Here is a 15,349-nt window from a genome sequence, read left to right as displayed (position 1 = left end):
TGTAGGTGTCCCGCCGCTGGAACGAGCTGGGAAGCACAAGATAAATTGATATAGGGGATAAATTTAATGGAAGCACGTGGCGTCAGCAGTACTTAATGCAGGTGCATTTAAAACATTTTCCCATGGCACTTTTGCTGCAGTAATTATGCTCTTCAACTAAATGAATCTTGCAGTTAAACCTCTTGGATTGTACTGCCCCTAGACGGCATATAATAGGATAAAAATTTCATTACACTGCTTGTTGACACACCACGAACGCTTACCGGACGCCATCATGGATGGGTATATAAGCATGAGTCCATGATATTAATAGTTCGAAGGTGAATGTGCTGAGATGACTGTGCTAGTGCTAGTGTTGTCGTCTTTATTCCTTGTGAGTTGCAGATTATTTGGCAGCTCGTTAATTAAAGCTGTAAAGTGCTATTAAAAGGATTACGCTGTAACCATTAAGTGGTGCGCCAACCTGACGGGCTGCTTTATCGAGTTTTGTCACTCCAAGGTTAAATAACGCTTCCAAAATACTACTTTAGCCTCTATTTATAAAGCATTACAGCTGCTGCACCAAGATATTTCAAGACATGTCCATGTATCCGTGTTCGGACATCCGTCGGATGACCTACGCCTGGTCTGCAGTCTTGCAACGGATGGTGCAACGGACGTGTGAGGGATGACTTCGGGTAAAAAACAGGTCGACCGACGGATCCGGAGGTCCGAAAGTGCCGTGCGTTAAGCCATCTGACTTCCGTCAGACGTCATATGCCGTGTGGGCCAGAGACATTTAAAACAATTAAGTCCAGCATTTATATCGCTCAAAATGTAGATAATTATACAGAGCATAAGCAAACAAACATGTGAGCGAAACCATGCAATCTTTTTATTTCCGATTCAGCTTTTCCCAGGCAACACAACTACATTTGCAGAGCCCCAGTGGTGGCTCATTAGTTACGATTCTCGGCTGCTGACCCGAAATTCGCGGGTTCGATCCCGGCAGCAGCGGTCGCATTTAGATGGAGGCAAAATGCTAGAGAGCCGTATACTGTGTGATTTCAGTGCACGTGAAAGAACCCCAGGTGATCTAAATTATCCGGAGCCCTCCACTACTGCACCCCTCATAGCCTGAGTCGCTTTTGGACGTTACATACCATAAAACCAAAGCCCAACAACTCGGAGAGAAGCTGTAGAGAAGTGCGAGAAGTCACTCCTCGGTCAGACTGCAATTTCCTCTATATATACGAGGGCTGCACACATGCAATGTCATGGAGAAATAATCAAATTTTTTGGGCAATGAAAGTTTTAAGCATGGTTCACAACTGCTGAGAAAGGAAGAATGGCTATTTTCAAACAGATAATACGGAGAGCTATGAAAGTCTACGCGCAACTGCCATATCAGTGAGACAAAGGAGAGACTGATAAGGGCCCAGCGCGCTCAGTTCGGGGCTTATTTATCATGCACAATGCACAATACGTAAAACGCTGTTCTCCGAATGGAGGGGCCTTCATATCAGTATTTAGTATTCACGCGCCGTTTCGACGTGTCCTGCACATAAACCGAGCAAGCTGCGGATATGCAGAGTTGCTTTCAGTTTCGGTTTCGACCTCAAAAACGCTTTTGCACGGATGAAACTTTTGCAATGTGACTGCGCGAACGCTGTAAAAATTGCTGCTAAATATGCCTGAGTTAAGTTTAGGGCCCTATTTTCTGAGTAATTTTGGTTTAGCCCGTGTGAGCAAATGTCGTCACATCCGCTCAGCGACAAAACTTTCTCCCTTTCCGTCCACTCCGTTTCTTCCAGCCAGACCGAGCCACAGCGAGCCGTCGCCAGTCGAGTCGGTTGGGTCAGCTGAGTCAGTGCGGCGTAAGCTGCTGGAGCTGTAGTGAGGCAAGGTTCGCAGAGTTTTCATAGCCGCTTCATTTCGTCTTTGCATTGAAGAGAAGCCCCGCGTCGAAAAGGCAAGATTCCTTGTTCTTACTACAATCGCTACTCGGCTGGAAAATGTAGCGATTCGTTTTCCTTTATTCCTCTGAGCCGCTACTGCGATCGGTCCGTGCCACGTTTACACTAGCCACGTTGTTATCGTGGTCTCCACTCCGTGTGCGGAGAGATAGAAATAAGCGAAGTGAAATTAAGCCGTTGCGTTACCTGACTTGTCATTACCACGGTGTACTTCACCGACAGGAGGAGGACGCGTCGGGCTGACCTAAATACGCAGTCAGCCCGAATACGAAACTATAGAACAAGGACGGACCGTTTACGATGGCGTTTTTCGAGAAATTTCACATAGCTAGCTGTCACGCGCACCGTTGGGTCGTTGCCAAGTCATACAGGACGTCGGACGAAGGAAAGGGTTTTCGATTCGACTGTGGTGTTTGAAAATAGTTAGCTTAAATCTAGTGGTGCACGTCACGGAAAAGTAGTGAAAGCAGCATGAAAAGTTTGAAAGCTTTAGATGTATAGTTATGTTAAATGCGAGTTTCGTGGTAACTACATTAATGGCACCCGTGCTTATTAGCTGCATACATTTGCCGCGCTTCAAGGTTGTGCAGGTTGAACACTTGCGAAGAAGGCACTATGAACCAGAAGTTTTGTATTTATAAACAGACTTACACACGCTTAAAAAACGTAAGGGTTTACTGACGGTTCGACTGCATGTTGCATGAAGTAATAGAGCAGGTGTAGGTGTATAAGGCCCGTTATCTGCATCCGAACTACAACTGTGTGAAACAGTGGTAGAGGCTGTGCGAAAACGGCAGTTTGGTCCACAAAGGCAAGGTTAAATAAATTATTGAACGTCTGGACTCTGCCGAACTAGTGGTACAAAGTTAACTAAAAACGATCCCGTTACGCGACTACTTAACCCTGTTCTGGTCCATTTCCCCCCCCCCCCCCAAAAAAAAAATTTCTTGGTGACTTTGCTCTCTGCATGAAAAATACTCACTTTTTGAATGTTATTATTTATCACCATTCGAAGAATTCTGTGCATACCTTATGCTTGCATTTGCATTGCTGAATAACGGTATATGTTTCATCTGTTTATTATCACTTGCAGTTGCAAGACATGGCGGACCTCTTTACCATCGGTGCATCTATAGGTGTGCATCGCTATTTTTGTATTTGTCATCATGTGTGAATACTTTTCATTTTTGGTTGCTAAATGAGTGCGAACACCTGAAGTGTTTCGTTTGGTTTGGCTTATGACGGTTTAACGTCCCAAAACTGCTCAGGCTATAAGTGACGCCGTAGTGAAGGGCTCCGGAAATTTCGAACACCTGGGGTTCTTTAACGTGCCCTGACATCGCACACTACACGGACCTTTAGAATTTCGCCTCCATCGAAATTCGACCGCCGCGGCCGGGATCGAACCCGCGTCTTTCGGGTCAGCAGTCGAGCGCCATAACCACTGAGCCACTACACTTTTATAATATAACTATTAAAATCAGCTGTGGACAGCAGTTGGTATTTCGAGATATTGGATTTATAAGTGTCTAATATTCATGCTGTCTTCCTGGCCTCAACAGAGTGCTATCGTGACCACTAGACATTAGTGCTCATGTGGATGTATAATAAAAAATAGATTTGGACCAGTGTAGTCACATAATTGCTCCAGCACCCATGTGCTGAGCAGCTGAAAAAATTTGGTGATTCTTGTGAAAACATGTCATGATTTCTGTCAGGTTGAAGGTCGACTCTGTCGTTTGCTGTTCTGCATTTTATCCATGCATATCCAGATGTATAGGCTTGGGACATGTAGTTTCGTTTCACAATGTGGCCAGGTATTAGCTGCTGGCAGCAATGGTGCAGACTGTCTGGCCAGCACACACAATGTAAGAATCACTAGCTGAGCAAAAGATTTCTAGGTATATCGATATTTGTAGGTATCCTTATTAGGGTGCCGTCTCACGTTATGGCTCGACAGGAGTATACCTCCATCATGACTTCAAATATGTTATGTAAATTTCGATGCCTCTCTAGCTGCAGTACATTTACTTCCCTCAACCCATCCTACTATCTCCTTTATAGCCTTGTTTCTGAGAATTGACTATACCTTGGCTTGTTTTAAACCGCAGTGCATCTCTAATTTGTGTAGTGGTGGTTGTACCGAGGGTCGGAGCGCATGGCACTTAAAGAGTCTGTTTCATTGTTTCCGTGTCTTGTATACAGCAGCAAAAAATAATTACTATGATGCAGGATTTCAGCACTTCATTGTGAAACATCCAGCTCTAACCTCCAAATGTGGAGTGGAATCCTGGAGAAGGATTCCCTATTTAATGTTATCTATATTCAAGCGTTAAGGCCGGTTTGCATACAATTTCCTTTATCCATTGAAGATTTGGTGCATTATGCTTTGTTTTTTGGCTTATCCTACTCTTGTGGGAGATTTAGTAATGAGCCAGCCAGTATCGACGCTAAGCGTTTTAAATTCTTGAAAGCTTACTGCCCATTGCTTCACACTGATCTTGCTCTTCGCCTGCCGTGCTTCAAACCACTACCTCTGCACATTGCTCGGAATTGTTTCATTAGTCAGAACTACCACGCAGAGCCCCAGCTGGCCTTAGCCGATGTGGATCGCAGTGTGTGTGCATCCAGAGTTAGGCTTGGAAGTGGGCGCGCCGATGGCAGGTTGAAAATTATTTTATCACTTGCTGAAAGTCTGTCGGGGAACGGAACTGCGCACGCATATAATTTCTCTGCCCCGTGTGCAGCGGGAGCGGCAGTGGCGCTCGTCGCAGCGCCTGCCGTCTTGACTGCCGCAGGGTTCGGGGCCGCTGGCGTCGCGGGTGGATCGCTGGCCGCCGCAGTCCAATCAACCATGGGCGGAGTCGTGGCTAAAGGCAGCGTTTTCGCCCTCTGCCAGAGCTGGGGAGCCGCGGGCATTCCAGTGGTCGCAAAAACTGCTGTGGCGGCGGCAGGAGCGGCTCTCGGATACAACGCCGCCGACTAAGCCACCGACTGCGCGCCCCTGGCTTCGACTTTTGGTTTACGGTCAATAAACTTTGCTGCTACAATGGCGGGAGACATTTCGGCTATAGAGACGTCCATATGCACAGTACTTTAATTAGGACTGCTCAGTTTTCACTGTGCCCACTTCTGTTTACTTTGGGTAAGTGCTTTACAGATCGCGTTAAATTAGCGCCTCCCTCCGGAAGTGGATTCCTAAACTCTGGCAACCATGACTGCTTTTGTGGTAGTCCAAAACCCAGTAGAACAAAATGATTTACCAGTGGATTCAAATGGTACACAATTGGTTCCACTTGGGACTGTGATTCTCGCTGCTTTGACAAGGCAGATATGTTGTTCCGAACAGTGTTTTCCAACTGCCTCCAAGGTTACTCAAATGAAATTGCTTTTCACTTTCAATTTTTGCTACAAATGAATTCCAGTTGGGTTTTTCAAGAGTTCCAGTTCGAGCTTTCTGACTAGGCACTGTTGAACATTTGCATAGCCTCGCGTAGAACAAGTATAGGTTTTATAAAAAATTTCGGAAGATTAAACTACTAATTAGTAAACGCTTGCGCCACCATCCCTGGGCAAGAAAAAAAAATGAAAACTGCGCTCATTGGGCAAGCGCCATTGGTTCTAGCATGGGGACCCCGTTATTTTGGCATATAAACTGAAGGCAAAAGTGTCTTGTACATTCAGTGAGCATAATTGGCGTTGTGTTGCTATATACTGTTGCTGTAGTTTGTGTACATGTATGCGTGTTGAATTCATTTCAGTTCGCTTGTAAATGTCGGCACATACCTGCAACACCTCCAGTCCCTCAAGCCACTTCCGTTTTGTTTTACCCGAACATTGCAGTAGATGTCAGATTGCACAAATATTTGACACATCGTGTATTTTGCGCAACATGAGAAGCACATTTTGTACCTCCTGAATGCACTCCAGTTGCCTGGGGCCTATTGGCTCCAATTTCTGAATTGGAAACACAATCGGAAAATCTCACTGTCCCGTTAACGTCCCAGTGCGACTCGGGCTATGAGGGACGCCGTAGTTAAGGGCTCCGAAAATTTCGACCACCTGGGGTTCTTTATAACGTGCACGGACATCGCACAGTACACAAGTGGAAAATTCTAATGGGACCACCTGTAAATTTCCCAATAGTAATCAGCTTTTCGGCTATGAATGCTGTCAATGTGCGTATGCTGGTCACGCTTTTTTTTGTGCGTTAACATTATACTCGAACAAGACTCTCAACTTGATTCCAACGGGAAAGGATGCAGCCACAGAACTGTCCTACTACACAATTACATTCAGTGGGGCTTCGGATCATGAATACGTATAGTCTTCAAAGTTGTGACTCAAGGAAAAAGCCGGCAGGTTTGTTAACTTCCTTGAATTATGCGTTCACGGGGAGGCCAAATCGAGAGCATATCTGCTGGAAAAGTCTTAAGGACAAGATAATTTGCACACCTACACAAAAATTATAGCCGCTTCGTGTTTGGATTGTATCGGACAATATTAAGACTACACCGCGCATTCACCTTAAACCACAACAAATGATTCAGCGTGAATACCGTGCCTAGTGTGCCAACTGCGAGTGTGTGTGTGTGTGTGTGTGTGTGTGTGTGTGTGTGTGTGTGTGTGTGTGTGTGTGTGTGTGTGTGTGTGTGTGTGTGTGTGTGTGTGTGTGTGTGTGTGTGTGTGTGTGTGTGTGTGTGTGTGTGTGTGTGTGTGTGTGTGTGTGCTGCGGGGCAACGACGACAACAAATGTGTCGTATATAAAGTGTTTGCTTATGCATTAGTAGCCCGCCTCTTCCCCCGTTGATGGCCTCGACTCTTCCATTTCCGACTGCGAATTGTGCGCACCCTTCCAGTCTTAATTTCCCTGCTCGCGTCTAGAGCGCTCCATGGCTCCCTCCCACTTTACTCTGCCTGTGCGTCAGTCACTGGTTGTCAGTCGACAACAGTTTCGTATAAACGACTTTTAATAAATGGTAACTGGATGGATTACATGATATATCGATTTACGGTTCGCGGAGCAGCGCTTTTATCCGATTCGGCTCAACGAAACCTGAGGTGCTTCTTTCCGGCCCGTCAAACTCGTGACCACCAAGCTCGTGATCTCGTCGAGTCGTCATCATCGCCTCTGCCACAGCCAGTCTCGAGAGGAGTGCGTGCTTCTCGCGCTCGCCTCCCCCTCCCTCTCGAGACCGGCCGTGCCTCTGCACTCTCTCCCCGCTTGTTTCTTCACAGATGGCGCTAGGCGTCCGCAGATGTTAGGGTGCCTCGATGCGCGCATGCACCTAGGAGATGTATGAGCAGACAGCTGGCTGCTTCACTCGCCTCTCTCCTGGAGTTAAAACAGTAAACTATCTCCCAGAAGCAGGATTTCGCGATGTGTGCACAGAATGTTAGCTAACGGAAGGGAGAAAATCACGTCTCGCTGCTAACCGTGCATAAACACACATCACTTGAAACCTCGCTTGAAATAGCGAGATAGCAGGTGGCTGACGATAATATATTAATCAGGGAAAAAAAAAGCTGCTTTCGTCTCTTTGTCGTAAGATAGCTTTGTTTACTAGATGGCAGCTACACTGACGCTTCATCTCTGTAAGAAGTTAAGCCGATACTGCCACCGTATATTCGATCGTCTGGGGGCGGTCGGGGAGTGCACTCGTCGAGACACTGTACCCTACTCTCTTACGTTGGTTGAGGATAGCGGCCTCTATAGTGCGAGCCTAGCATGCACGTCTCCTGCTGGCCAACGCGTCTCACGGAATGAGCCTGTGAAGTGACATGCCCAGACAGCATCGAACTTTAAAATATTGTTTAAAATTGTTACGTAAGTCGTCGCTGCCGGGGGCTTCCAGGCGACAGTCGACAGCGAGGCAACAATACGGCTCCCGCAGTCGTCTGCGAGCCGGACGATTTTGGCCGTCGCTCAGGCAATCGTGCGGGTCGGCACGAGAGATTAAAAACGCGCCGAAGTTAGAATACAGCCCCTTAAACATACAACCAGCCGAGATGGGACCGCCCGACAAAGCCGATTGGATGTTGCCTGCCCCATCGTCCTCCCGCAGTGTTCGTCCCATCCTTCTCCCCCCAATGTTACGTCAGATTGACGTCACGACAAAGCGAACTCTTTCGTGGGCGCAGGACATCTGCTTTTCTCTCCCCCACTCTTTCTCCACCATCCGCCGCTCCGGTTCCCTCACAGCTGTTGACCTTGGAGCCCCAGCGACCGGAACCGCTGAGCTTGCGGCGTCGCGTCAGTACTCAGTAGAGTCGTCGACTCAGCCTGTGTGGGCGGCGTAGTCAGTCAGCTTCGAGCTGTAGCAAGTTTGGCAGCCGCTGCGGTTCCACTTTGCATTGGCAAGGCCTGCATACCGAAACGGTAAGGTTCATGGTTCGTCACTCATCGTGAGGCCGGGTATTGTGTTAATGATTCGTTCCATGCATTTTCCGTGCTTCGATCCTGCGACTCGCAGCTGCGATCGGCCCACACTGCGCCGCTTTCGGGGCACCTATTCTGCTGCTAGAGCTAAAAAGGAACTAAGTGCAATCAAATCGTTGTATACTGGCTGACCGGACATTTAACGTCTTGTTTTTGGTTAGGAACATCCGAACTGTAGCGAGAGAAACACGACGCAGTGGGCGGACGTTGGGCCTGAACCCGAAACTATAGAACAGCAGCGGTCCGTTTCCACTGGCCATTATGGCTCCGCTGTACTGGTAAAGTTATGGAACATTAAAGCTCGCTTCAGTCGCTGGGTCTTCTTACGTAAATATACAGGGTGATAAAAAATAAGCTTTAGAGATTCATCGCCATCAATTCTGGCCAAAACATTTTTCAATGGGAAAGAGTTTATGAACGTAATTTTTTTTCAAATAATGTAAGATTTCGCTATAACAGTCAATATACCCGCAGATCACCCGACGGCAGTCTTATATTTCTTTTTTTTTCATTAACGTTTTGGCTATGGTCAAAAGCGTTCCCCATTGGTTTTCTATGGCGCTCTCAACTGTTCGTTGCGATCCATGAAAACACTTTAAAAGAAAGATTTTTGCTTCAGTATTTCCATGACGGTGTCATAAAAATTTCGAATTTTCAAAATTATTGTCCGAGAATGCTGGACATGATTTAAAAAAAGGGCCCTTAGAGGTACGCGAAATCGATCCCTGTACATAAGTTATGCGGCCAAGGGGACAAAAATGAGATAATAATAATAATAATAATAATAATAATAATAATAATAATAATAATAATAATTGGTATTTTTGGGAGAAAGGAAATGGCGCAGTATCTGTCTCATATATCGTTGGACACCTGAACCGCGCCGTAAGGGAAGGGTTGAGGGAGTGAAAGAAGAAAGGAAGAGAGAGCTAGGTGCCGTAGTGGAGGGCTCCGGAATAATTTCGACCACCTGGGGATCTTTAACGTGCGCTGACATCGCACAGCACACGGGCGCCTTAGCGTTTTTCCTCCATAAAAACGCAGCCGCCGCGGTCGGGTTCGAACCCGGGAACTCCGGATCAGTAGTCGAGCGCCCTAACCACTGAGCCACCGCGGCGGGGCATAATTGTAACCGTCAAACACTAATTAAGTCAATTATATTATTGAACTTTTTAGACTCTCCGGCTAGAATGAATTATTTTATCGGAAACCTAAAGGCTGTAGCAATTTTATACTACTACATTTGGTATCCCTACAGTGCACACGTGTTCCGAGGTATTCGGTCTCAAATTTTTCACTGATTCCACGTAATTACGCAGCGAGGTGGTTGCAGTCGACTCGGAAACTCCTCCTAAGTGTGACGCAGCTGCACGTTGTGTCGGAAGTCTCCGCCATTTCGATAGCCGAAGGCGAAATGAAACAGTTATCAGTTTAATAGTTCGCCATACATCGTTGGGAGACGATACGCCAGCAGAAAAGAGAGCCACGCTGGCTGGGGATCGGCTGCACATCCATTCTGAATCCTGTCTAAACACAGACTTCGTGGCCCAACACATTCGACTCCGTGCCACATAAAGCACGCGTTCACGAAGGCTGCCCGCGCCCGCATTCGTACTCCTAACTCCTAACTCTCCCAAGCCTCGGCATCACGCAAGCGAAGAACGACGACGTAACGTGAGCCGTCGACAGGCGCGCTGCGAGACTCCAAGCTTCGAGCGAGAGCATTTTCCCAGAGAGACGCCGACGAAACGAGACGCGTCAGCACGGTCCTCCCAGCTCTGCAGATCCTTCGAACCTACTACGTATTTATGAACCAGTTCGTTTTACCCTTGTATCCTTAAGCTGAAATAAACCAGTTTGCTTTTAATCGAGAAGAATCCGACTACTTCTTCGCTGACATGGCGCCAAGTCACGCCCGGAGGACTTCCGCGTTGATCCTCACGCCTTGCACGCGCAGTTACGCGGATGGAGCTGAAAACTTGGAATATGTATTCAGAAACACGTGCGTGAGAGGAAAATTTACCAAATAGAATTACGCACGAATACGACTGTGTCTAAAGTTCCCAATATAAGCATGCCCACTTACTGCGGTCACTAAAATGTTCATTTACCGACTGTAGTTAATTAAATTCCTTACGTTGACAATTATCATCTTGCTTTGTGTCCCACTGGCCTCATAACTTATGTGAAAAGGTGGATTTCACGCACCTCTCAGCGCCTAATTTTAAGAAGTGTGTGCAACTTAATTTTCATCTCCTTGTATATGAGACACAATGATTCGCCACGCGTTCAATTACATCGTACCTGTTCTTCGCGGCATCTCGATCAGATGCAGCGAGGATTTTCGGATTTTATTTAGATAGGTACGGTAGGTACAAATAGGTGTGGATGTGGCGGAGAGTTACAAAAAATGATATGGGAGTAAATTTGTAAATTTCGGTCTGGCAGTTAGCTGCGTCAAATGAAAATTTGTCAGTGTACGTGCGTCAGACCGTTCCGTAACTATGTGTAGTCGCAGCGCTTCGGGCAGGTGCAGGTTGAAGTCTCTGAGCCGCATGTCAAAGTATGTGCGCACTGCATGGAATTGGACTACATGAGTGCAGTGCGTGGCAGATTATTTGCAGTCGGACAGTAAATGCATCATACAGCTGTGTTGACTGTGTGCGCTTCACATGTGACGCGGCTGTTTTCTCCACTGGTTGGAAAACCGTCGTATGTATTCCGCCGCCGCCGTGCATACCTACGTGGCGATTACAATTCATGTTTACTTTCCTTAAAGATTACTGTTATATTGGGAATTTTATTTACATTATTTCAAATCTTTGAATATTATCAAGCTCAGTTTTCAATTACTGATAGATTTTTTGGTTCATTCTATCAGTAATTGAAAACTGAGCTTGATAATATTCAAAGATTTGAAATAATGTAAATAAAATTCCCAATATAACAGTAATTTTTAAGGAAAGTAAACATGAATTGTAATCTCCATTATAACTATGGTCCCTCGTAGTTCAACTCGGCGCTGTAAATCGCGGGTCATTTTTGGGTTGTTGATAATCGCCAAACTTGGAAGGCATCGCTTCGTGCTTGCTTATTGCCTTGACCCTGTTGCAAATCTAATTTATTTACCTAATTTACTACGATATTTATTTCAGCGGTGAGACATGGCGACCCCAGCGGCACTGTACACCATGGGAAAAGTTGCAGGTGCGCTTCGCTATTTTGCATTCTCTGTTGAGCATCAGAACTGCTGTGACTACCAACATAGCTATACAAGCCGTTAGAAAATGCATACTCTCTCGAATTGAAGTAAAGTGCACGGATCCGGCTGGCGTAACTTAAATTATATCCAAACAGTGCCAGTGTTGTCAGACTACTTGCCAAATTTGACGTCCGAACGTACTGCCAAGGTTGACGGCCACAATGTTGCTGTTCACGCCCCGTGATGCGCTGCCAGGCTATGCTTAGGGTCTCCTTTTTCCACTCGCCTTCTCCTTCGCCTTTGGAATGCCGTGATTACCGCTATATAAGGCAGGCTCTTTCTCCTACTAACTTACTCCTACCCAACCTTTATTGTGTATGACAGTTATTTGCCATTCCCGCCAACCTTATCCCTTCAGTTCCTTAATGCTTACACTTTTTTTTTAACAGTTGTCTTGTAATGCGGCTTTTCTAACAGCCAGGCAAGGGCACGGGGCGATGGAGTTACCTGCATGAAATGCGCCAGCACGGAAGGCATTCGAAAAAATCCTGATCGTAATTCGACTGCGTAGGTCGAATCGCCATGTTGCCAGTGCTCTCGAGCTGTACAAATCCACTGATTAAAATGAATGCATTGCAATTTTCTATCCAGCCCAATCTGAGATTCGCTGCTGCGCAGTTTATCCACGCATTGCTTAATACCTCGGCAAAGCACGTTTCGGTTTTGGGGCAGAAACCTTTCGCGAAAAAAAAAAAAAACTGATGCAGCCGTGGGCTCTAAAGTGAAAAAAAAAGCAATACATTTGAATTTCCAGCATCTTTTTTTTTTTTTCACAGCATTCCGCTTCTTTTCTTTCGCTATTGTCGGATTTTGCTGCCCTTTGTGGTCGGCTTTAGAAACATATACGGATTACAGACTCACGCTGGAAATGATGCGTTTCTCAGAACATATCTAGCAAAGTTTTTTTTTTTTGTATCAGCTTGCCGATTGGAAGGAACATTTTATACACAGAGAATCCCATATTCAAGCCGCATGTGCCTTCTCAAATTGGGTTACAAAAATGCACACAGAACCCCGCTTTGTCCTGGATTTCGTTATTGCATATGTACTTATGCCGTTTACTAACTTCCGGATAATGGCCGTTGGACTCGGAAGAACGGGCGACGGAATAGCATCCGCCCAATGCTGGTACAAAAAACCGCCCAGGAAGTGGTCCGAGTGAACCGAACAGTGGTACTGCGCATTTGTGCATTTAGTGTTCAGAAGCAGACAGTGAAAGGTTCCTTGTCACATTTTCCGAAAGATCCACTCTAGTATTCGTGCCCGAAAGTGTTAGAGTTACGTACTATTTCATACACCGCATTTTCACAACGCATGGTGTACCTTACGTTTCGATAGGTTTCCGCTAGCATTTATAACAGCAAAACTATCGCTCCCCAGAGCTTTCACAGCCTCTTCCTTCCTGTATACATTCGTGCGTGCATGTTGTGGTCTTCTTGTGCAGTCGGAGCCGCGGTAATGCTAGCCACAGCCCCAGCCGTGCTGAGTGCCTTCGGATTCGGCGCAGCTGGGGTCACGGCTGGCTCGATGGCTGCCGCTGCCCAGTCTACCATGGGTGGCTTCGTTGCAAAAGGAAGCCTCTTCGCCATCTGTCAGAGCTGGGGAGCTGCGGGAATCCCGGTCGTCGTCAAGACTGCTGTGGCGACGGTCCGAGGGATGGCTGCCGCTCTAATATAGCTCATTTACATTTGTGCTCGGCTCACCGCCCCCACGCCAGTGGGCCCCGGCAGGTTTCGACAGCAGAGGCCGCTGTGGATGTGGAGATGTTGATTTGGAGCGCAATAAACGCTGGATCTAATTTCACTCGTAAACTGACACTGGATGTTCATGGTCCTTTCCTCGAAGAATACGGACACCTGATGGACACAGTGCCTATGGCTGCTAGGCAGTATCATCATCAGCAGCAGCAGCCTGACTACACCCACTGCAGGGCAAAGGCCTCTCCCATATCCCTCTGCTGCTGGCATACTGCTAGGCAGTATAGGCTGTATAAGTGCTACTTGAAGCTCGGGAAGCGATGCGAGCAGATCAGCATCACAGGCCGCTGCGCGAGAGCACTAGGCTGTAGCCGCAGCCGAGCACGCCTCGTGTTAAACTGCAACTCAGTCTCGCGCTGTGCATTGCACATCGTCTTCTTAGTCAAGTAATATATATATATATATATATATATATATATATATATATATATATATATATATATATATATATATATATATATATATATATATATATATATATATATATATTATAGAGAGAGAGAGAATCCCCACCACCACATACTAGCAGGCGAGGGAGTTTTAATGCTCTCGTATTAAAAATCAGTTTGTGTGGTGGCAGAAAGCGTGTAGGTGTCCCGCCGCTGGAACGAGCTGGGAAGCACAAGAGAAATTGATATAGGGGATAATTTTAATGGAAGCATGTGGCGTCAGCAGTACTTATGCAGGTGCATTTCAAACATGTTTTTCATGGCACTTTTGCTGCAGTAATTACGCTCTTCGACTAAATGAATCTTGCAGTTAAACCTCTTGGATTGTACTTCCCCTAGACGGCATATAATAGGATAAAAATTTCATTACACAGCTTGTTGACACACCACGAACGCTTACCGGACGCCATCATGGATTGGTATATAAGCATGAGTCCATGATATTAATAGTTCGAAGGTGAATATGCTGAGATGACTGTGGTTAAGGTGCTATTGTTGTCGTCTTTATTCCCTTTATTCCTTGTGAGTTGCAGATTATTTGGCAGCTCGTTAATTAAAGCTGTAAAGTGCTATTAAAAGTATTCCGCTGTAACCATTGCGTGGTGCGCCAACCTGGCGGGCTGCTTCACCGAGGTTCGTCACTCCAAGGTTAAATAACGCTTCCAAAATACTACTTTAGCCTCTATTTATAAATCGTTACAGCTGCTGCACCAAGATGTTTCAAGACATGTCCATGTATCCGTGTTCGGACATCCGTCGGATGACCTACGCCTGGTCTGCAGACTTGCAACGGATGGTGCAACGGACGTGTGGGGGATGACTTAGGGTAAAAAACAGGTCGACCGACGGAGCCCGAGGTCCGAAAGTGTCGTGCGTTAAACCGTCCGAGTTCCCTCAGACGTCATATGCCGCGTGGGCCAGGTGCATTAAAAACAATTAAGTCCAGCACTTATATCGCTTAGAATGTAGATAATTATACAGAGCACCTGCAAACAAACATGTGAGCGAAACCATGCAATCTTACTATTTCCGATTCAGCTTTTCCCAGGAAACACAACTACATTTGCGGAACCGCCGCGGTGTCTCATTAGTTGCGATTCTCGGCTGCTGACCCGAAATTCGCGGGTTCGATCCCGGCAGCAGCGGTCGCATTTAGATGGAGGCAAAATGCTAGAGAGCCGTATACTGTGCGATGTCAGTGCACGTGAAAGAACCCCAGGTGATCTAAATTATCCGGAGCCCTCCACTACTGCACCCTTCAAAGCCTGATTCGCTTTTGGACGTTAGATACCATAAAACCAAAGCCCAACAACTCGGAGAGAAGCTGAAGAGAAGTGCGAGAAGTCACCCCTAGGTCAGACTGCAATTTCCTCTATATATACGAGGGCTGCACGCACGCAATGTCATGGAGAAATAATCAAATTTTTTGGGCAATGAAAGATTTAAACATGGTTCACAACTGCTGAGAAAGGAAGAATGGCTATTTT

At 46.4% G+C, this 15,349-nt stretch overlaps 1 protein-coding gene and 1 long non-coding RNA gene across 2 annotated transcripts; both read left to right on the top strand.

Moving 5' to 3' along the window:
- The first annotated feature begins 1,786 nt into the window (after positions 1-1,786).
- Positions 1,787-5,015, top strand: LOC144093531 (uncharacterized). Its single transcript, XR_013306297.1, has 3 exons — positions 1,787-1,951; positions 3,049-3,091; positions 4,703-5,015. It is a non-coding gene; the product is annotated as an uncharacterized LOC144093531 (long non-coding RNA).
- Positions 5,016-8,194: 3,179 nt separating this feature from the next.
- Positions 8,195-13,413, top strand: LOC144093526 (uncharacterized). The gene is made up of 3 exons (XM_077627053.1): positions 8,195-8,334; positions 11,550-11,601; positions 13,101-13,413. The coding sequence occupies exons 2-3, from the start codon at positions 11,559-11,561 to the stop codon at positions 13,331-13,333; spliced, it is 276 nt and encodes a 91-aa protein (XP_077483179.1). The 5' UTR covers positions 8,195-8,334; positions 11,550-11,558; the 3' UTR covers positions 13,334-13,413.
- Positions 13,414-15,349: the final 1,936 nt, after the last annotated feature.

Source organism: Amblyomma americanum, chromosome 6 (assembly GCF_052857255.1).
Source record: "Amblyomma americanum isolate KBUSLIRL-KWMA chromosome 6, ASM5285725v1, whole genome shotgun sequence".
NCBI classification, from domain to species: Eukaryota; Metazoa; Arthropoda; class Arachnida; order Ixodida; family Ixodidae; genus Amblyomma; species Amblyomma americanum.
Note: the sequence above shows the minus strand (reverse complement) of the source record. Positions and strands in the feature narration are given on the sequence as shown.